Genomic DNA, 24,031 nt, shown 5'->3' with positions numbered 1-24,031 from the left:
AAAATATATACTGGGCATAAACAGCCATAAGCAATGCTGTAAGTTCAATAAATATATTGATGATGATGATCAAAACTAGACAAAGAAATTTCGTAAATTTATTGCGGTTGGAAACTTTGACAAGCATCCTAATAACGATTTTTGTTCCGCCAAATATAGTGCACTTCGTAAAATAACTTGGTGACATGGCAAGGCAAGATAAGTGTGAACATTTTGTAGTAATATGCATTGTAACTTTCAATGAGCTTAGAGATTTGTGTACATAATGATATTTTATAACATTGGTTATTTTCTAAAAATAATCATGTGAACAGCAAGGAAGTAGTGCAACTTATTAATATTGCCTGACTTATCCTTAGAAAAATAACATGCCGAATTCTATGCGTGCGAGACGTTTTCCGTGTTCTCCGAGCTTGTTTTCAAAACACCAGCAAGGACAGCCTTTGAAAAGGGGTGAGAAACAGATTCTACTCAATATTTATGTAACGTTCTGTCAGTGGTATCCTGAGAAACCAGTAAATGAAGTGGTTAAGTTGGTATCCCAGTGCAGTGGTGTGTCAGTGTCTGCAGTTTTAAGGGTTATGAAAGAGAGAATGACCGGGAGGGTAACAATGTATGCGGCTGCATATTCGTCTGATGTTTTGAGAGCGGGTTCTCACATTCAGAGGCTCTTATATAAAATGAATAAGTGCGGCGAACTATGAGTGTAACAGCAGATGATTGCGGTCATGAATCAGCTGACGCGGAGTGATACATCGAATCGGTGAGACCGTTTGTTTACAGAAGGTCTCAGGGTTTTTGATTTACACCTTAGGACATAGAGGTACAAGACAAAAAGTTATATGCAACTGTGCTGTATTAAGCCTGTAAGTTGAGGACTTTAGCCTGTGTATCTGACCTAAGGTTTACACATTTTCTTCTAAAGCCAAAATATAAACAAATTTCATTAGTAAAAACAAATTTTTCATGGCTTCTTACATGCTGCCACTTGATGATCTTACCAACAATTTCATGTAAATATTTCAATTTTTTTTTACTTTGTGCACATATTGTCACCAATACCAATTTCTTCATAACTGTTAGGATTACAAACCAGCAATGTATAAATAACTGCAACACAAAACTTACTTTATTTTCTCCTCACTTGGCCCTGTGATCTGCACAAGTCGTTCCTTAGCTCCTGGATTCACTGCAATGAAGATGCATATAAAAACATTGTACTTTCAGTTATAGTTATGTAAATATATTTGTTTTATGACATATATCTGTCATTGTATACAAATAAAAATAGATAAATGGTGGCAGGTCATAATTTAAGAAAATAAATCAAAACATGTCATCAAAACATATATCTTACATGTTATTGAAACCTCAAATATTTCAATTTCTTAGAACTTAAGAATCATAAAATATTTGTTTGAAACTATATTTCTTATATATATATATATATATATATATATATATATATATATATATATATATATATTGAATATGTATAACAGACAGTTCAGTGAAATCTAAAAATTTCTTCAAGTATTTTACTGTCAACTATCTCACTTCATTTTGAAATTTTGAACAAAGGGTACATAAAAGTTTATTTCCTGATTACAAAATTGCTTGGAAAATAAGGTAACTACGAGGCGTATTTTAAAAGTAAGTACAGTTTTGAAATTCCGCCGTTGCAGCGCTGCTGTCGGGTGTCCCGTGCATGCGCACTGTCTACCTACGTCTGTTGGCAAGCCACAGACGCAATTGCGGCAACAATCGATCATGTATACATTTGCTTTTGATTATTTAAAATGCCTTCGCCGATTGTGAAATACGCGCTGTTATTCGCTTTCTTAGTGCTAAAGGCGTGAAACAGTTGAAATTCACCGTCAGTTTTGTGAAGTGTACGGACAAAACATTATGAGTGATGGAATGGTACACAAATGGGTAAGAGCTTTCGAAGATGGCCAAAAGGATGTTCATGACGAGGAACGGAGTGGGCGACCCTCAACGATCACTGTCGATTTGGTGCAGAAAGTCAACGAAAAAGTGAAAGAGAACAGACGCTTCACGATTTCTTGGTTATCAGAGGAATTCCCTGAAGTTTCAAGAAGTGTTATCTACGAAATTGATACCGAACGCTTAAACTATCGAAAATTGTGCTCACGATGGGTACCAAAAATATTAACTGAGGCGCACAAAAGCAAATGTTTAGGTAGCGCCTTGACTTTTCTTGTCAAGATCTCATCGCATCATTTGGCTGGGAACAATTTGATCATCCTACATACAGCCCCGATCTAGCGCCTAGTGACTACCACGTGTTTCTGCAACTGAAGAAGCATCTCGGAGGACAGCGCCACGATGACGACGATAGCCTCAATAGCCACGATAGCCGTGTTGCAGTGGCTGTCAACTAAGGCGGCAAACATCTATGACGACGGAATACAAAAGCTTGTTCGATATGATAAGTGCCTTAATATTTGTGGCAATTATGTGGAAAAGTAGATAAAAGTGTGGTCTTTCATGTAACAATAAAATTGTCACAAAAAGTTTACTTGTTTTTTGTACATATCAAAACAGTACTTACTTAAAATATACGCCTCGTACATAGAAAAATGAAGTGGATGTATTCATAACCACTAATATATTTCCATTGCACTACTTTTGTTAATTTCTTTACAATCATCAGTTCTAAAGTTTGAACTTCATATTTCATACAATTTCATAGATCAGTTTTGCGTTCCTTCTTTCCTTTATACGAGATGGACCAATAAGAAATTGGTTCCCAATATGATTACCACTAAAGACTATCAGTTGGAGTTCTCTTCTGAAAAAGTCAACAAAAAAAAAATTATATTTGAATAGCCTGTGATGAATTTTGGGTACACATTTACGATAAGCCTTTTCTATAAAAGGATCAGTTAAGGTAAAGTATTATTTAATGTCTACGTGATAATACAAAAACAGGTTTGTTAGTTTATCAGTCTTCTATGCAACTGTCACAATTCTTTTGAGCACTGATAAGCTCCAGTGGTAATCGACTCTTAATAGACTTCAATTGTCCACAAATGTAGTAAAAATATTGGACAAAGCCAAGCAACATGCATATTAGTTTACATATTTCCATACATTATTATAGGATAGAGTAGCCTTTTTTTTAAATCAAAATTTATTTTCTTTCATGGGCAAGTTGAGATACCTCTTCATGTAATCTTGACCCAAATAATTGAGAAAGTGGTGTGAACAGCACCACACTCCAGCTCCCTCTCCCAAGTACCCACTGCTAAGAAGTTCGGTAAATGCCACAGCCACTAATGCAGGGATATCAAATGCTGAATTTCTCGTAGTTTTGCATGAAAAAATGTAAATATGACTTTTTTAAAAGAAAATGACAATAATTTTAATATCCTTGGTATTGGATACATTAATCTATGACAGGGACGGCGCTACAGGGGGGGGGCTTCAAAAATGGTTTCAGCCCCCCCTAGATTTTTGTAATATGGTAGATGAATTTCAATCGAAAACTCAAAAAGTAGAAGTTTACATTTTCCATTATAAAACTTCCATTGGGACAAGTTCAATGTTCAAATACATTTTCTAGTTTGGTTAGATCGTAAGGTTACCTTATGATGTGTGGTAAAATTAAATAGGGGGAGAACATCTGCAGATATACCTGGATAACAGTGGCCACTGATGATTCATTTGATACTAAGTAATTGGCCAATCGAGTCGCCAAACTTGATACGAAATCTGGTGCCTGTCTGGTAGGTGAATGTATTCAGTGACTGTGAGATTGTCCTTTGGTTGTTGCCATATACAGTTTCTGAATAGGTCTAGCAGGTCTGACAAATGAATTTTATATGAATAAGTAGGACGACGTTCAAAATTTAAAGAAGCGTTATGTTTCTTTTCTGTTTGTTAGTTTCTCATTGGAGTACCGGCACGAGTGTTAGCGATGTTCTCTCATTGGTTTTGTCATTATATCTATTCTTACAAATTTTCGAGAGGGACAAATACAATAATAAAGAATCAAAGAGTACACAAACTACCTGATTCTTAAATGCTAACATTAAAATTGGGCTCCTAGCCGCAAACCTGATATCAAGGGGTCCTGGCTTCCATCCCCGGTCGAGGTATAACATTTCATTATGTGGTTCGGTTGGGATTTCACTAGAAACTGTAGCTCTCTCTGCATATTGTGGACCTTAATACAAATCTAATCAACTTATCATTGCAATACGGTGCGAATATCAGCATGCTTGGGCAATTTTATTGTTCGCAGTCTTAGTCCTACATCTTAATTAATTATAATTTTTGAGGTTAGAAAGCAATTTCTGCAGTACCGTCATAGTGGTATCTGTGCAGGAGAATCAATCTTTGATCCAATTCGGATCAGTATTTAAGCATAATATATTCTAAAGAAAATTATAATCTTCAGCAGTTATTTCCACTAATCAAAATGCTCGGTTCAAGGGTTGCAACTCTATTAATTGCTTTTATGTCAATATATTTGTCTCCTAATGGAGGTGAATTTATAGTGAAAATATGTTTGTTCCTTGAGAGTGGCACCTCCTATGTTGACAGTATTTCTCGTATCGTCCCCATTTTTAGCCCTGTTCTGAATTTCAGTCCTTGAACAAGAAAACGTAAGATATTTCATCAAGACAGGAGAGTAAATAACACATTTTATATTCCAGGGTGGTGGTGTTCATTTCATGCATACTTTTTAAGGTAGTGCAACTTTTCTTACGAACTTTACAAACTTTGTGTTACTGAAATGTGCATAGATACCCCCATCAACGGCTGTTTGCAGCAAATCAGGTGTTATCTTCAATTGGTAACAAGAGGTTGAGTGCTCTATCTATTGTCTCTTTGAGAAAGAGCTTGCAAAACCTTTGGATTTAAACAAGGTTGTATCTTCTCATGAAAATATAAGTATCTTATCATATTTCTTGATGTGGTTCATTTTCTCATTTTAGCCAAAAAAAAGAGAAAAAGTACTCAGTGTTATTTTTATATATGTTTATCCATAGCTTTTATGACGTATTTTGAACTGTCCATATGAATAGTAATTAGTAAGTCTGTGATATTACTCCACTCAAAAATGGCTTTGGAAGAGACAACAATAGAATTATTGCATTTTACTTGACATGAAAGAACAGTGCCTAAAAGTACTTTTGTGTGTGATGGAACAAAATGCAGTGATTTATCTTTGGATCTAACTGTAAAATATCTCACGGGTAAAAATATACCGTAGGAAAGTTTTACGTAAATACCTTTAAGCTGGTATAAGTTAGCCCCGAGAATTTGACCCTGAAATCTTTAGCCCCCCACTTATTTCAGGCTGGCGCCGTCACTGATCTATGAATTTTATGGAGCAAATTTCTGTACCTACAAATAGTGAAGTTGCAGTCATGGGTTTTTATTTTAATTTTCTCTCTCTCTCTCTCTCTCTCTCTCTCTTTTTTTGGGGGGAGGAACTGAGCCGATAATATTGGTATTGGGATGTATTTGTTCAAATTTAATTACTTGCCATTTTCTGGAGTCACTGGGTCCACAAAAATTCTGTGTTGTGGATTCTAATTATTCACAACATTATATAAAATTTTGAATTTCCATTTAATTCGCATCATTATTCTATGATTAAATGAGAATTCTATTAATATTTATGTAATACTTTGAAAGCAAAACTCTGAGAAGTTGATGTTATATAACTTAAATTTGAATATTAATAAATTCTGAACAACATTAGTTTGTTGCAACTCTCAAACATTAGCATTGTGGAAACCAGTATTTGTCATTGGTATTGGTTCAAATTGGTATCAAGACAGCCCTAGAATTTTTTTTAAGTTACACATTCATCACTTATATCTGGTTAACACACATACAATTCATCTGAACATTAATTTTATCCTATTACTCAGGATTATCGTCTTGCTGTCAAATACAAACTGGATAATTTGAAATCTATATATCTGTCATGCCTACAAAATCTATGTAGTGTGTTCTTAATCCAATTCAAAATTTTTAAAGAAATTTCATACAAATGTGGTTTGTTTTGTTAATTCAGTTATTCAACACATTCTAAAAACATAAACTGTTGTTATATAACATAAATGGATAGTACTAAAGGAAAATGTGTTTATTCACATACCGTTTATTGAATAAAATTGATATTAGATATTATGGAAGGCACGGGGAGAACAGAGAAGCAACTTTTAAACAAAATAGTGATTAATTAGGTATTGAAACACATGCATTATTAATTCAGAATGAAGTAGATATTCACTAACGAAACCATACACTTCATTCTAGATGTTCTAAGATCTATTTTCAGAGTTTCCGTTCCCACTCAGTTATCTGCAGGCACATTTTGTTGAATCTTTTTTTTTTTTTCAGTAGCAAGCAGAAGGATCGGAAAGTGAGTGTAAAAGATTAATGTCTCCTGCCATGCTTCCAAGATGCATGCTGAGGGCTTGACTTGCAGTCAAGTGGCGTTACTTAAGAAGGCAACGCATGCTAGGCACACATGTACTTGGTATTTCCTACCTCTTTGAAAAGATATGATGGTCTCACTCAGCTCTTCAATCATATGAACCCTTCTCCCTTTGATCCCCATCACTGAAGCACAACATACAAAACAAAAATTAAAGATTCATGGTATATACTAAGTTCTAAACCTGTATTCTGATGATACAAAGCTTAACTATCAATAAAATAAATTATCATGTTACTACTGCGATGGATTTATTGGCAGCATCGAAGAAAGTACACACATGATAGTTTTTTTTTTTTTAAAAAAAAGGGAGACGTATGTATTTTGAATTTTAATGTAGCTTACTAGATGGAACAGACGATGGACAAAAATATTAGCACTCTATTGATTTGGTTCATTTTACTTCACTTTTCTGCCGCCTTTGGCTAATCACAAAGATAAGCGATGATATAATGAAATTGATGAAGGTACAATCACGAAGAACACATATTACCAGACTTGGATATGAACCTGGGAGATCCCTGCCATGGTAGCATGCTGTGCTAAGTACTCTGCCACAAAGGTCGACACGTCAGCACTTGAGCCGAACAGCTTGGGCTACAAGGACCATAAAAATTGTAATAATGACATTTGATATCCAAGTTTATGTGTAACACTGATTGAGGTCCACTGCCTCGAACAGGTACGAGAATGCAGCAGCACTGTGCATAGTCGCCGAGTTGGACTGCTTGGAACGTGGTTAAACATAGGAATGTCAAGTAAGGTTCATTTCTTGCTTATAAAGGGAGCAAAATAACAGATATTTATCAGATAAGGACAGGTGGATGGACTTTATTTGCGACACCAGAATTGTTATACACAGGAAGACTACAAGTTCGTCACTTATATTTTCACAGGAATGGAATACTCTTGTCCACAGCTTTGGACCTGGTCTCTGTGACTTTTGTTTGTTCAGGCTACTAAAACAATATCTCGATGGTTGAAGATTTCAGACTGCAGATCTGGACTGGAGTGGTTTCACACAACTCTCTTCTCTGCCAGGTTGTGTTTTGTTGTTGTTGTTGTTGTTGTAGAACAAATGTTCACACAAAAATGGTGGCTATGTATAAATCTAATGTACTATTTTCCTTATCAGATGAGAATGATAATACATTCTGTAGTATATCATGCCAACACTATAATAGTTCTGTAAATGGTAGTCCATAACTAAATGTGCAAGTAGCAAGTATGTAAATTTGTTCGAGATCTTGTGAATATAAAGGCATGAATGTAAAATATATGTTTTCTCTCTTTCTAGTTTGGTTATTTTCCTGCCTCTAATGTTGAACGATATGATGAGGACTAACAAAATGGATAGTGGGATGAGCTCAATGATACATCCATACTTTAGTGGACTTGAATTTGGGATTTCTGGCTTCATAGAATGCTATGTTACCCACTCTGCCTAAAAGCTGGATAAAATATATATTTCTAAACACAGAGTAATTGTGCAGTTGCCACCATGCTTTCCTCATGATCTAACTTTCAGACAATTAATCAAAATAACCAGTTCTCTTCTGTGGGAGTAACATGGCTCTCATGAAATGCTGACTGAAAAAAAATATCTACCTTTCAATTTGTTTACATAAATATGTGGATGCCTGGCATTTATTATTGCCATGCAATTTTTGTTAGAAATCTGTTCAATTTCTTGCAATTATATCTAAACTTAGCACCCTCTTAAGTATCTGAATTCATTGCAATTTTTTGAGCCAATTCAATAAGACTCAATGGAATCTATTTTTAAGGTCCACATCAAAAACACATCCAAAAAATGACCTGCATAGCTTACAAAATTGCTAAAGAATATTTTAAACATTAAGAAACATTTTCTACAGTTACATATCTGAACAAAAACTCACCTTTTCCTGAGTCTGAGTTCCGAATTACCACTTCATCCTTGTAATAATTCTTGCCTGGAATTTTTGTCGGCTTGGCATATTTTCCGGATGACTTAATGACCTCACCTGGTGAGAGGAGATTCTGCTGCACGGGTGTTGCAGGGGGTGTAGTAGTGCCAAATGAAAATCCAGTAACCGAAACAGGTGTTGTCATACCACTCATTATCTGAGGTGTTTCAGGTGCAGACGAGTGTTCCAACTGCTGTGAAGAGGAAAGTAATATTACTTGACCAAATTAAGTATTTTAAAATTGTACGCACGTCAGTACAGTTGATATTTGCACCCATCACAAAATATAGAGGACAAGATCCCTATCAAAAACAAAATGCAATGTAAGAGACCTGTTGAAAAATCCTTCATTCACTCAACTGAACTTACAGTTTAAAGCAATATCTAAACCATTTTGCCTCCCCAAGGAAATTTCTTTTATCAAAACTTTTCAATTTTTGTTATTTTATGTGGTTCTCCTATCTCCACAGTTAATTGCAATGATGAGGATGAATACACATTGATGTATTTAATGTTATTGTAGAACGGACAGAATGTCAATCAACAGCCTTCTGCAAATGATGGCAGTGAGTCACTGAAATCAATCGTGTTTTGGCAAGTTACATGGTATTGTTATTCAGTGCTTTTCAGTCAAGCATGCTGGGCAGTGAGAGCACATCTGCCGGCATTCAGACCGACAGCTGTACGCTGACATTGGCACTGGACACGCCACTGCTTTAGCACCCACATAGCTGGTGTCCAGGTTGCAAGTGTGTGTGAAGTGATAAGGTGTTAGTGTTTTAGAAGGTTTACTTTAGTGTTCATGTTACTGGTGCTTATCTGCAGTCTAATAATGCCACACTATATGTACAATTTAAAACAATGCATTTTTTACGTAAGACTCTTACATCATTAAGAATTCTTGTGGGGGAGGTTAGAAGGCATTTTGGAGCAGAATTCCCAGATGTTCCTGTTGAAGTCCAGGACAAGTGAACAATTTGGATGGTTATAATAACAGCAGGAAAAAAGGGACCATGTCACATTGAGTGGCGGTAGTATCCACTTTATGCACAGACAGGCTAATCATGATTGGACCAAGCCCCTTGATTATGAGGTAGCAGTATATCGAGAGGCTTCAAGCAGTTCAACCGGCAAGATGAAGAATTCACAAAACCAGTGCCAGGATAGAGAGAACTTACTTAGCCCTGCTGAAGTCCAACACCCCTGAGATTAACTCTCAGATTTCACCACTGCCTCTGTCAGTGCCTCAGCAAGCTTCAGCAGGAACCCACTTCAAGGTGGCAGTTTATAATTCAACACCGCTAACTGAAGCAAAAGGCCAGGGGCCACAATCCAGCAAGGGGATTAGTGACTTTGCAAATAACTTTACTTCCCAAATTCATTCACTGACCCTAGCTAATCAGGGCAGGGACAGCCAGTGGTTCCAAACTTTACTCTAGCTTATATTTCTTCACATACCCCCCACTACAAAAACCTGATGTCACTATACAATATATTTCAGCTAGTTCTAAGCAGAATCAAGTAACAAAGGCAATTGGCCTATGACTACATTATAATCTTTTCTAATTTGCATTCAACATGTTAAAGCTGGGACTGCAAAAATAGGCACTTCAGTACACATAAATACATTTAAACAATATAAACAGGTTTACTAAATACCTGAAATGGACATAAAATTGAGTATATTTTGTGATTAGTATATCACAGAAGGAACACTGTGTTCCTATATACGAGGTGCATCCAGAAAGTAAGTTTCCCTATTTTTTTTAAAAAAAAAACAACAACACAGTTTCAGGAAACCATTTATTGGCAACAGGTACAGCAAAGGTTCAGCTATTTTTCAACATAGCAACCACCAGAATTGAGACACTTGTCAAATCGTGGTATCAACTTTTGGATCCCACTGTCGTAGAACTCTGCCGCCTATGAATGGAACAATGGAACCAGCGTGTGACAGACGTCTTCAGCTCTTCGTCGTTGCCAAAATGCTCACCGGAGGACAGGAATTTCTTGAGGTGCAAGAAAACGTGAAAATCGCTGGGAGCCAGATCAGGACTGTAAGGTGGATGATCAAACATCTCCCAGCCAAATTCCGTCAAAACAGCTGCTGTGCGTCTGTTTGAATTTCTTCTTGACCAGAGATCCACTATGCCGCCAATGCATTGACTGCTGCTTGGTTTCCGGGGTGAAGTGTGAAATCCACGTCTCATCGCCCGTGACGATCCTGTCGAGGAAATCATTGCCGTCATCATGGTACCATTGCATGAATGTCAGTGCTGGTCCTGAACGTTTCATTTTGTGTTTGGGTGTCAGGTATTTCAGCACCCACCTGGTACACAATTTTTTGAACAGCAGGCGCTGCGTGACAATCTCATGCAACACGGATCGCGATATCTGCGGAAAAAGGCTACTCAACTCTGTAATCGTGAAGCGACGGTTCTCTACGATGCGCTGCCGCACCAGCTCAACCAGATCATCAGTGATGAGGGACGGACGCCCACTGCGCTCTTCATCATGGACACTTAGACGACCTTCCGAAAACTTCCGACACCAGCAACGCACCGACACCACCAACTTTATCACCGACCGAACCTTGCATGCGGCGGGAGAAGGAATACGAGCTTCCACTTCGGACCACTGCTGCCTCGCTACTGGCACCGGGCGGGATCTGTCCGCCTGGCATATGATTAGCTCTGCTGCACATGCGCAATTTACATGGCTCATTATGTTTACTTTCACGGGAAAAAAATAGGGAAACTTACTTTCTGGATGCACCTCGTATATACAGGGTGTTCAAAAAAATGTATACACACTTTAAAAGGGAAAGCTGATATTATTGTGAGTATTACAATACAAAGGGAAAAGTTACACACAGTTTCTGCGTGCAATTACAATAAGTGCTCAAACTGCAAACCACCAGCCAGCCTGCAAACACCTTTGCACACGATGCTGTACATTCCAGATGACATCTTCCAGAATAGCCACAGGGATTGCTTCAAAAGCCATTTCAATTTCATGGCGTAGGTCCACTAGTGACCGTGGCTTCTTACTGTACACTACTTTCTTGACGGTCCCCCACAAGTAAAAATCTAGGGGGGCAAATCAGGTGAACTTTCAATACCACTTCAGAATGTTTTTTTGGCCCTCGAATGACAGCCGTGTTTGGCATGTATGACATGCTTTTATAATGTGTGTACTTTTTTCTGAACACCCCGGTATACAAATCAAAGTTCATAAAATGAACACTATGGTAACATGGATACTTACAAGGAATGCCATACTTTACCATGCATTCAAAATAGTACATACAAGAGCACATCAATTGCAAGACAAAATAAATTCAATCACCACAATATTAACTGGTTAAAGATTATCTCCCCTCCATCTACACTAAATGCACACAAAACACTGAAGTCTACAAAATGCCACCACCACCACAAATTCCCTCTAAGATAAACACATGAAACACTGATTTTCTGTGACAGCATGATCTAATTTTATTTCTCACACCACACACTAGGCAAAAGCCATAACAGTCACTAAAAATCAGTAAATATTATCAGGCAGTATACAAATAGTAGTTGCAAAATATTATTTTTCACAGTTCTCATTAGTCACTGTAGGTTTCCATATAAACCTACCTCAGTCTGATTGAATTTCTGCTTATAGTATGATGTAACATTTTCATTATTCTGCCATTGCATTGCTCGTAACTCAATAATCTCTAGTAGCTGCATTCGAGACAAGAGATCAAGTCGTTCATCTCGACACCCATTACGAAAACTGACAAATGCTCTATCTAGCTGATCTGCAAAGGATGTAAAACAATGAACATACATGAAGGCAATATGCTAAGGTGTGCAAAATAAGCATAATCAAAGCAGAGAAAGCAAACCAGCTACGCAACAGAGCAAAAGTAATTGTTCTCCTGAATATTTTATAACCCAGCATGAACAGCAAAGTAACATTAACATTCCATTTTGAAACTACAGCAAAACCTCATTAATCCCGACTAATTGGGGGGGGGGATAAGTTTAAGGAAAGTCCGGATTAACTGAAATAACCTAAAAGAACAGTAGAAAGTGCATTAAAACTCCGATTATAGCAACAAATCACATTTATTATGGTGTATTTGGAGGGCATAGGCCTAAATACACAATACAGTACACTACAAAGTCTGCGGGAAACAGAATTTCATCTGTGGTTGACTGTCTTTGCTTTGGAAAGTTCTCTTGTTGACTTCTAGCCACAATTAAAACCTTGCATTCTGCTGCTTTTTTTGCCTGTCCGGATTAAGCAAAGTCTGAATTAACGAGGTTTTACTGTACATGAAACAAAAGACATGACAAAGTACATAAAATACACACAATGGACACTATTGCTACAATATATATTTAATATTATTTTGTGCCACTTTCTTAGTGTTCTAGATGAATCTGAGCAAAAAGGATAAATAAATAACTCATAAAATAGATTGTTTTATTTGATTTGGCTTATTATATCTCTATTTTCTGATAAGGATGAGTGATGATATGATGAAGAACATCCATGCCCAAGACCCTGGCATCATAGTAAGCTGTGCTAACCATTCCACCATGGCAAAAGGGAAAGTGCTCCACTGTGCTTCACACCACGCCATGAAGGCGTATAGGGGGCGTGGAGTTAGGGCCCCACACTTTCTTGATCATGGCCAAAGGTGGGGATGATGTGATCAGCACCACGTCCCTGGCTGCCTTTAACCCCCTAGTATCCTCCAGGTACCCACTTTATACGATGCTGGGTGGGTGACGGAGCCGCTTGAACAGGTGGAAAAAATCCTGGTTCTCCTGCATGGAAGTTGGCAAAATTGAACATGCACATTAAGACATGTCTCAACTTTTATTTCACATGACACTAGTCAGGCATATACGTCTATTACAAATGTAATCGGAGCAGTAGGTGCACATGCCTCTTTGTAGCCCAACACATTGTGTGTTTTGTTCCTGATCTCAGGCTCATATTCTAGCGTTCCATTGTGTGTTCCCATTCACCAAATTTATCAAACAGTTATCCATCCTTATCATTAGTCTGTAGTCAGAAAAGTGTAATAAACTAAGGAAAATGCCAACACCAATTAAAAAAAAAAGAACAACAGGTTGCCTACACTTAAGTGTGTATTATTAAAATGAAATCAGTTACCTTTGTAGATAGTTTCCAGCTGGTGTCCAAAACTTTTCATGTTAGCACATAAATTGAAAATTGTCACCTGAAGAGTCTTATCATAGTTTCCGTTTATAATATGTGTTGACACATCATCAACCAACGACATAAGCTCGTGCAATGTTACTGTAAGTAAAGAAACAGCAATTACAAAAAGAAAACCTGTGTAATAAGATGCATTGCTTCAAGCGATAACCTCAACTTCCACTTAATACTGAAAGATAACATTTATGGAAACTTTCTACATAGTCACTACTAGGTGTGTGTGGGATCCTGGAAAGTTGGGACAAGGATCAGGAAAAATATTTCCCATCCTGATCCAGACTTTTCGGGATCCCGAGCAGTCTGGAAATATCGAATGGTCATTTTAAAAAAGCCGTTAATTATAGACGTTTACTGCATTGTAAGTTCCTGGAACTTATCGGAAATTGTTAGTTATTATTCCAAAAATGCAAAAACAATCACTTCAAGTGAAAATAATGTGTAGAATTCGAGATTTCCAGAGCTTCAGGAAATTGCAATATTTTCCCATCCCGATCCAAAAAAGTCCCGGAAACCCCCTAGTGAATACACACAGAAACAGCAAAGAATGATTTGTAAGTCGGAAACAAGAGCATCTTACGTACCTGAAAATGTGGAGATGTAGCATGCTCAATATACTAGATGATGTGAAATGAAAACAAAAAATATGACAAGAAGTACGCAACAGAATGAACACAGTTGAGATTTATGTAAGCCAAATACTGATTAATATTCGTGGGTGACTATTCCACTCGGATTACAGGCAGCAATTTACTAGTTTTGTTTTAAAATGTTCAAAAATTACATCAGAATATAAAAAAAATCGGTTACATTATCACAAAATAAAATGTTATATGATAACAAAATAGTTTTTTTCCCCACATAATATTGACACAAAATCAGATAAAACTTCGAAGCCCTAATTATCAGTAGAAGCTTACAAAATGTCCTTCAGATGGCACCAGACACCAAGTGAACACCACTACATCATTATATCAGTTTGGTGAATGATGCACCTCAACTAGACTGCTTCATAAGGATGAATTCATCATGTAAATAAAGTATTATAATATTATTACATTAATGAGCATCATATATGATGAGCCCATCTTCCTAAAGCAGGATGCTATTCTCATATAAACTTGCAGCAAGTCTAAATGCATGTACCAAAAGAAAAGTATAGAATATGTAATGCATCCTTCTTGAAGAACTATTTTTTCTAGAGAATATATTCCCAACTGGTCATTCCCTAGTATGTTTTATGTAGACTAGAGTTGCCATTTTTCAAACATGTTCTATGTACCTTCAAGCATTGCACAAAAGTATGAGTCTAAAGCTAGGTATACATTGGACGATTATTGCCAACTGCACACCAATTCTGATTGACCGATTGTGCGCGTCCACATAGCAAAACGTTTTGACCGATGCAGATTCCAGATTTCAAACTCCGCTGGTGGTACATATCGTAATAAACGATGGATCTGCTCACTGATGGTGGTGTTGCGGCTGCGTTCATTGTTATAAGGAAAAAAGAAGAAAAAAAAATGCTGGTGGAAAACAGAGAGACCTGTTTAAAAATGGGGAAAACACAGCGATCAGTTTGTTGGCCGAACTCTTGTTAAACGATGCAAGTTCATTCAAAAATTTCGTGCGAATATCGAAATTTGATTTTGAGGAGTTACTTAGTTTGGTAGCTCCCAAAATTACCAAACGTGCTTCAATCTTTAATTGTTTTGTTTATTTATTGTGAAAAACCCAATTTCGTATTGTTGGTTCCTCAAAGATTACATGGTGCGTACTTAACCTATAAAGTACTGCTCACAATTTTTGATATTTTCTAACTTTCGACGATAACATTTAACATGCTAAATAAAGATCGTGAGTACCCTTAGTATATATGTTATATAATTATATAACTATTAATAAAAATATAATTCTGCCACTATTAATATATTTTTATTACAAGAATTATGTACCACGATGTAAACAAACCATACCACTGACTGAATCGAGAAATCGCCGGCCAATGTTGACAAGCGGGCGTACACATTGGGAGATGTTTCCCATTTGTGTTGGGTTTCTCAACGATGCAGATTCTTTTTGATGTCTTGCTGCTCAAATGTCGGCCGATTTTGGCCCCGCCTCCAACAGACATTGAAATCGCCGGGCAACATCGTCGAATGACCTGCGTCGGCCGATTATCCTCCAATGTATACCTAGCTTGAGGCGACTGCCAAGAACAGATGCTCACTTAAGCTAGCTTTGAAATCATAATTTATCCAGTACTTAATACTTAGTGAAGCTTTCAAATGTACTAATGAGTTTCTCCAAGTTTTGAACTTCCTTCCACAAACATTTCCACTGTTCTCAAGAACTTCCTAGTACTCCTATAAAACTTACAGAAAGTCATTAAACATTCGGAACTATTACTGAGAGAATACTTTGAGGAAAACCAACTTTTTCCCTCAAAATTGCAGCCAGATACAGCAAAACTAATTCCATTATCTAGCTCAGCAACAAAACTACTCCCAGGTAAATATATATATATATATATATATTATTGTTTGCAGAACCACTGAATATTTTCGCATACTTCAGTATGATTTCAAAGTGTATCAATCATTAAAAGGGAGTATTGAGTGGAGTTGAATGAAGTAGTACAATTGATACACTAAATCTCTAAACACGTGGCAACTTTGCCTTTCTAGTGTGATACAGATGCTTGTTTAGCAGTGAAATATTGTTGTACATAATGTGGTGACTGTGCTGAAAAACTACAGATTTTACGGAACGACTTGAGATGACCGGACCCCTCTCCAATTTTCTTCAAATTTGGCATACTCACTAATTGAGGTCTCCTAATCACGAATCTGAAGTTAAAACTTGTCGGAAAGGTCTAGAAATTGCAAAATAAGCGAAAACAAGGCGTTAGTTCGATTTTCCCGAAATTTTTTGTTTCACAACCAAATATATATATTCCTGATACTACCACGACACCAAATTTTAACTATATTTGCCTAACCTAACCACACGCCAATGATTCGTGGGGCTAGCGTCAATGGTTTGCAATTATTTCCAATTTCTAGATCCTGATACTACCACGACACCAAATTTTAACTATGTTTGCCTAACCTAACCGAAACTAACCTAACCACGTGCCAATGGTTCGTGGGGCTAGCGCCACTGGTTTGCAATTTCTAGATGTGACCGACAAATTTTAACTTCAGATTCGTGATTAGGAGGCCTCAATTAGTGAGTATGTCAAATATAAAGAAAATCGGAAAGGGGTCTGGTCATCTCAAGTCATACCGATTTTACAACCTAACATGGAGGTTTTCATTTGTCGCTTGTACTGTAGTTCACATTTTAGTGGATGACACTTGAACTTACCTGTCGATGTTGTATCTATTAAGCTGTGGCGATTCTGGTTTCCTGCTATTTTCAATGGCCTAGGTTTCTCTAATTTCTTCACGGTTTTGGTGAGGCGTGCAACACTGTGGGTTGACATCCTGATGCTTATAAAAGAAAAAAATATGTTAGAGATGGATCGTATTCGTTCAGGTTCATACTATATCTATTTGCAAAGAGCTAAGTGAACTTTTTGAGTGGTGTTGTTCGGAATTTATGTGCTACAGTGATAATTTGTGTAGGTTGTATTGGCATCAGAATACCTTTTGGTAAATATGCGATATCGCCCGAACAGATTTCTTCAAATTTACAGGAGAAACTACTTACTGAAATCAGTTGGTACTTGTTTACTATCCTTTGGACACATTTATTTATTTTTACAGAAGAAACTACTTACCGTAATAAGTTCCTGTAGCATTGTCGAACATCGGGAAGGTGTTTTGTGTGATGTGGGAATGTTTCATAGCTGAAATTCATGTTGTTTGTTGAAAATTAATTTCTCCGACGGAGAATAGCTAGCCCCACGAACCATTGGCGCGTGGATAGGTTAGTTCTGTTAGGTTAGGAAACATAGTTAAAATTTGGTGTCGTGTTAGTATCAGGATCTAGAAATTGGAAATAATTGCGAACCATTGGCGAATGGTTAGGTTAGTTCGTCTCAGGCAAGCGAAAAGGCATATCAGAAAGACGTACTGGTAACGTGAAAAATTGCAATTAATTTCATCAAAACAACGTTGATACACCTTCAGGAATGTTTCGCGAAGCAGATACGTAAGTACGAATGTCAAAAATTGACAAAACGAAAAAATTAGAGGTGTCCGAAGGATAGTAAATTTTTACCTTTTTTAACTATGCTTACCTAACCTAACCTTGCTGGAAATGGTCCATGGGGCTATCCGTCAATGGTTTGTGGGGCTATCCGTCAATGATTTGTGATGACATAATGAACACGAAAGTAGGTATTTTTCGGTTCAGAAGGTTGAAACACAGCATACCCACTCCAAATCGACAAAACACAAGCACGATGATCCATGACGAGTGCACGCCATATTGTGTTACCCAAGTGGAACAAGGAAGACTAATAATGACTCGTAAAATATGAAAAGTTGACACTATTTTATGGAAAAAGGCATAACTTCACCTTACAGAATCTTCCACAACGCAGAATACGCAACTATCAATGCTAAAATTAACAAAATAAACGAGTGAGAGGTGTTCGGGTGATACAGCATAAAAATTGTACATATCACCATAATTTGCCTTAAGCATATTAAGAAATCTGGCAGCCTTGACCCTCTGTACACCCGAGAAAGTGGAACATTTTTACATGGTCAGATCACGTTGTTTATGAATGTTTTTTAGTTTCTTTAGCCTCCAGAAATGTGGTTTTGTGAAGTGAGGTACATCTGTTACCTTACCATGAACCAGAACAGTCTGAAGGCTTTGCACAAGTGAACACGACACTTCACAACAGCAGCAATAATTTCACGGTAAAATTTTCGTTTCCCCAAAACGTCTTTTTTCAATTTTATAGGAGAAATTACTTACCGAAATGCGTTTATTTATACTTTAGGAAGGTCTTGGAATTTTGTTTTTCCCTCGTTGAATTTTTTTTGGCGGTAAATCATGTAATTTTCGACATTAATTTCATTCCGATGCACGAAAGCTGTTCCCTTGCTGTCCGTCTACTACGTGAACCAAATATTTGCGAGCGTTTCATGACGTAACAACCGGTCAGTGTTTCCAAATATGCGGTTTTGTAACTGTGTAACAGTTATAGAACGTAAATTAAACCTGCGTTACTGTTCATCATTTGTCATAACGAACTTGCGACACCATGACGTGCAAAGGATGCGTGGTGAAATTCGATGGGGTTCAAAATCCAGTACAATTTGTAACTCAACATGGAATTTTAAGGAGGGATTTGACAATTCCGGGAATTTCTTCATTTTGTTTGAAATTCGGTATACTCACCAATTTTGGCCCCGTAATCACGTATCTGCAGTTAAAATTTGGCGCTCACACGTGGAAATAGCAAAATAATCTCAATTAAGTTTGTATTTCCACACCCTCGATTTCCGAATTTCCCGCCGGTTCCGGGCTCCGCCCCTGGGGTAATCGACTTACCGCCCCCAACCGCAATCGCGGCCCTGCCTCCGGTCCGCTCCGGCTACCCGCCTGTTTCTATAGACTCCCTGTTAAGGGCATGTTAGAAATTGGCCGGATTCACCTGCACCCAAATAAGCGCCAGCAGTTAAAATTTGGCGCTCACACGTGCAAATAGCAAAATAATCTCAATTAAGTTCGTATTTCCACATCCTCGATTACCAAATTTCCCGCCGGTTCCGGGCTCCGCCCCTGGGGTAATCGACTTACTGCCCCCAACCGCTTTCGCGGCCCTGCCTCCGCTCCGGCTACCCGCCTGTTTCTATAGACTCCCTGTTAAGGGCATGTTAGAAATTGGCCGGATTCACATGCACCCAAATAAGCGCCAGCAGTTAAAATATGGCGCTCACACGTGCAAATAGCAAAATATTCTCGATTAAGTTCGTATTTCCACATCCTCGATTTCCGAATTTCCCGCCGGTTCCGGGCTCCGCCCCTGGGGTAATCGACTTACCGCCCCCAACTGCTATCGCGGCCCCGCCTCCGCTCCGGCTACCCGCCTGTTTCTATAGACTCCCTGTTAAGGGCATGTTAGAAATTGGCCGGATTCACCTGCACCCAAATAACCGCCAGCAGTTAAAATTTGGCGCTCACACGTGCAAATAGCAAAATAATCTCAATTAAGTTCGTATTTCCACATCCTCGATTTCCGAATTTCCCGCCGGTTCCGGGCTCCGCCCCTGGGGTAATCGACTTACCGCCCCCAACCGCTATCGCGGCCCCGCCTGTTTCTATAGACTCCCTGTTAAGGGCATGTTAGAAATTGGCCGGATTCACCTGCCTCTAAATCAACGCCAAATTTATACGTGAGCGCCAAATTTTAAGTGCAGATTCGTGATTACGAGACCCAAATTAGTAACTATCCCAAATTTCAAACAAATCGGATAAATACCCTGCATTTTAACAAGAGATTCATGATTAGGAGGCCAAAATTAGTTAGTATACCGAAAATTAACAAAATTGGAGCCTTTCTCTATATTGTCAATTCGCTCCGAGTAGGTGGGAAAAAAATCCAAAGTTCGTCAGACTTTTTCTTTGACATCAAATGAGAGTACGAGACGTGTATTACCTATTTCACAATCAGTTGCTTTGATTTATTTCAATCACTTATCGCACAACACTCTTGCTACCTTCCGTTCTGACGTCAGCAGACTCAAGTTTATTTTTAGGCTAAAGGTCTATGTTGTTATCCATATCATTCAAATTTCAGTAACCACCAAACGTCTCTAATTCCCTTATTTTTGTATTTTTCACATTCATACTTAAGTATTCTGCATACTAGAACCTAGATATTTGGTAAGACTGCAGAATATGGGCTGCTTAGGAGGAACGCGGTTCATAATTTTTTGGTAACGTTTTGTAGTTAGTAATCGGGAAAAGTAAGTTTTAAGGTGCGGAAATTTTTTTTTCTTTAAAAAAAACTGAAAAACGTGTACAGGTTGGGCAGTATTGAAATCGTAGCAATGAAGGAAAAGGCATATTCCTGCACAAATCTAGTGAAAGCAAAAAATGCCTATGTTGTTAGGTAGCTAGGTTTAGTTCACTTAGCCTAAATAATAATTAGTCATTGTATTTATGCTAATGAAACCTAACCTAACAGGCCTAACCTAACCTTCTAGGCATTCCTCGAAGAAATAATGAAAGAAACTGTGCATAAACAATATGGACATGAACAAATGGAGAAATGCATTGCTTTCAGTAGCAGGAAAAACATTTCATTGTATTTATGCTATTGGAACCCAACCTAACAGGCCTAACCTAACCTTGTAAGCATTCCTCGTCTGAAATAATGAAAGAAACTGTGCGTCTGTGGGTGGAATCCGGAGCGACAAATCAACTCGAATGCCGCGAAACAAAGGGTCTCACTTATCGCACAACATTTGAGCGCGTAAACAATATGGACGCGAACAAATGGAGAAATGCATTGCTTTTAGCAGCAGGAAAAACATTTTTTATGCGCAATGATATAATAGTAATCGTAAAAGGAACACCGGAAAATGGAAGTAGAAGCTACGTACTTTCAGGGGATATAAATTTTGTTAGTCTATTTCGAGGAAAAAAGCAGCCCATGTTCTGCAGTGAGACCAGATATTTTGCTATGAAGAAGGTCGCAACACTGCATAACCACTGATCATGGACTACGCTAGTCAAGATTTCTCCGCCATATCGCGCGTAACGCAAGCAAAAGCGAACAAAATAAAAATACTCGATATTTCGAAAATTGAGACTATTTGCCTGCAAAAAACTAAACGCGAAATAGAAGAATCCTTACGAATGCAGAATATGTGAATATCAATGTGAAAAATACGAAAATAAGGGAATTAGAGACGTTTGGTGGTTACCGAAATTTTAATCAGTTGGTAAACGGCCCCACAAATTTTTGCCAAACTATTAATGCGTAACATTTATAATAAAACATACACAATGACATTCCATAGAATATAATGTCAGACACACACAATACTGTAATTTGTATTCATGTTCTACATATTTGAATATACTGGTTAGACGTACCTAGTCAACGTATAGTATTTTCTTGACAATCACTGAAAGTTCAAGATGATCAGAAACGTTTCACAGTAAGCACGCAGAAAGATTGACCTAGTAACCAGGTCGTCAGTACACGTTCTAAATAATATGACTTCATAAATATTACGACGTTAAATGATTCTACATACAAATATAAACGCTGGAAAATAGTATATTTGCAAAATAGTCACTTACCCCCTTTTCTCCGAACTTCCCAAATGACACCCCTCTGCAACAAAAGATTCCCTCTCTTCTTCTTTATTCTGGTCTGGTCAAATTCTGTCAACTTTCCAAAACCGGAAAGACGTAACATGTCACAGATGCATGTCTGCAAAATCAGCAAAAAGAAATGCCTTGATGGCGGTGCTGCTTCACGCCCAGGCACTGACTGGAGGAAGCGGGGGCAGCAAAAAAAACTTCTATCTTCACAAAATTCCTGAAGAACAGCGAATTTGTGTATATAGAATAACATTTATGTTAATCATGCTCTTAAATTTATTGGAAGTCTCAAGTCCGTGCAAGCATTGTCCATATTCATATGTCCGTGAAGTTAGCCTGAAGCGCCAGCCTGATCTGCGCATCCCTCAGTGAAGCTAGCCACACATTGTCCTTCCTTAGTCACCAATAGCGGGAAGGTAGCGTAACGTAGCTACCTTCCCGCTGTATCAGGGTGCAGGGTGCATGATATAAGGGTTGCCAGGGATGTAAGTGCAAAATATTAGAAAACGTCAGTGAAGTAGAAAAAAACGATGAATGTAATCCTTTTTTGTGTCGAAACTTTTGTTTTGCCCTTAGATAAATCGTTTCCGCCTTCCCACTATATTTCTGTACATTCCCTGATTTATATTTCGGCAATCAATTAAGGCTTACGTTGAAGTTTAAAGAAAACTATTATTAATAATAATATTGTTATTAAACGCATTTTGATACCGTGCCAAAGAACTGGCTTCGATACTTGGTGAAGCATTTGTTATTCGTATAATCTTCTGAAAAATTGCAAAGTTATTAATTTTAAATTTCGTAATCTGTTATATTAAAACAAGATAACTCTTTGCTCTTAGTGTTTATTTTCCAGGAATATATTGTATCTTCCCCCTCCCCGTATCGGATTTACTCTACAATAACCAGAAAATCTACACACTATTACACTTTTCAAGAAGCAGTGTTTACAGCTTTCACATTACAAAATATAACATGAAGATTTTAAAATAAAAACTTCCACGAGTTTCCTCTCTGGCTATGGTCCTGTATCCTCTGATTAGTCGATATGTTCTCTACGCCCAACACTAGAAGCGCAGAACCGACTTCAAGGCGAACCCATTTTTTCAGGATGCAATGAAACTCCTCTGTATTGACTTAAATTGACTCTAGACATGTTAGACTACAACACATTGCCATTAAAAATTATATATAATCAAAATGCCCCCCCTCAGGGAGCGCCAAAAAGTGTAGAAATGTATCGAAAAGCCGATTTGAACGACGGACTATTTTCATAATATGGTATTATAATTCCACAAATGTACCTGGACCTAATCTACGTATGTTGCACAAAAGGACTACGCGAAAGAAACCAATAAAATCACTTATTTACGCCCCTAAATTGAACTCCGAAATTGTCACTTTGGACGTTCCGTCAGCCCGAACGAGGAACACTTCAAGCGAAAATCGGATTTAAAAGACGGCCCTATTTCTAAACGAGGCCATCTATTTCAGTGAAATGTACTTAGGGTCAAAATACTTATATAGGACAACAACTCTCATACTATGAAGTTCATTGTTTCACCTATTTACGCTCATAAAGTAACGTCAAAAACCGTCAGGCTGAGCATGTACTTGGAATGTACGCCTAACACTAGAAGCGCAGAACAGACTCGAAGGCGTGTCTATATTTTCAGGATGCAATGAAATTCCACTGTATTGACTTAAATTGACTCTAGACATGATAGACTACAATGCCTTGCATTTGACAATTTCATATAATCAATAAACCCCTCAGGGAGCGCCAAAGAAGTGTAGAAATGTATCGAAAAGTCGATTTCAAGGACGGACTATTTTCATAATATGGTACTATAATTCCTCAAATATACCTGGACTTAATCTACGCATGTCGCACAACAGGATTACGCGAAAGAAACCAATAAAATCACTTATCTACACTCTCAAATCGAAATCCGAAATTGTCACTTTGGACGTTGCGTAAGCCCAAGCGAGGAACACTTCAAGCGAAAAACGGATTTAAAGGACCGCCCTATTTCTAAACGAGGCCATCTATTTC

At 37.7% G+C, this 24,031-nt stretch overlaps 1 protein-coding gene across 6 annotated transcripts in view; it reads right to left on the bottom strand.

The window, feature by feature from the left end:
* The window catches only part of mxt (Eukaryotic translation initiation factor mextil), a 53,498-nt gene extending 31,397 nt beyond the window's left edge, over nt 1–22,101 (bottom strand). Inside the window, exons 1-7 of one of the 6 annotated variants that reach the window (XM_083113063.1) lie at nt 21,952–22,088; nt 17,044–17,168; nt 13,612–13,758; nt 12,075–12,241; nt 8,386–8,623; nt 6,538–6,609; nt 1,129–1,189 (exon numbers count right to left, since the gene is read on the bottom strand). In XM_083113063.1, coding sequence (XP_082969189.1) covers nt 1,129–1,189; nt 6,538–6,609; nt 8,386–8,623; nt 12,075–12,241; nt 13,612–13,758; nt 17,044–17,161 — 803 coding nt within the window. In that variant the 5' untranslated portion in view covers nt 17,162–17,168; nt 21,952–22,088. Of the gene's footprint in view, nt 1–1,128; nt 1,190–6,537; nt 6,610–8,385; nt 8,627–12,074; nt 12,242–13,611; nt 13,759–17,043; nt 17,169–21,741; nt 21,861–21,951 lie in introns of those variants that run through there. The other 5 variants (XM_083113061.1, XM_083113062.1, XM_083113059.1 and 2 more) reach the window with 5 other exon arrangements.
* Between the last annotated feature and the right edge of the window lie 1,930 nt (nt 22,102–24,031).

The sequence above is a fragment of the Lepisma saccharinum genome, chromosome 27 (genome assembly GCF_977018435.1).
Source record: "Lepisma saccharinum chromosome 27, izLepSacc3.1, whole genome shotgun sequence".
Taxonomy (NCBI): Eukaryota; Metazoa; Arthropoda; class Insecta; order Zygentoma; family Lepismatidae; genus Lepisma; species Lepisma saccharinum.
This window is presented reverse-complemented; position numbering and strand designations above follow the sequence as displayed.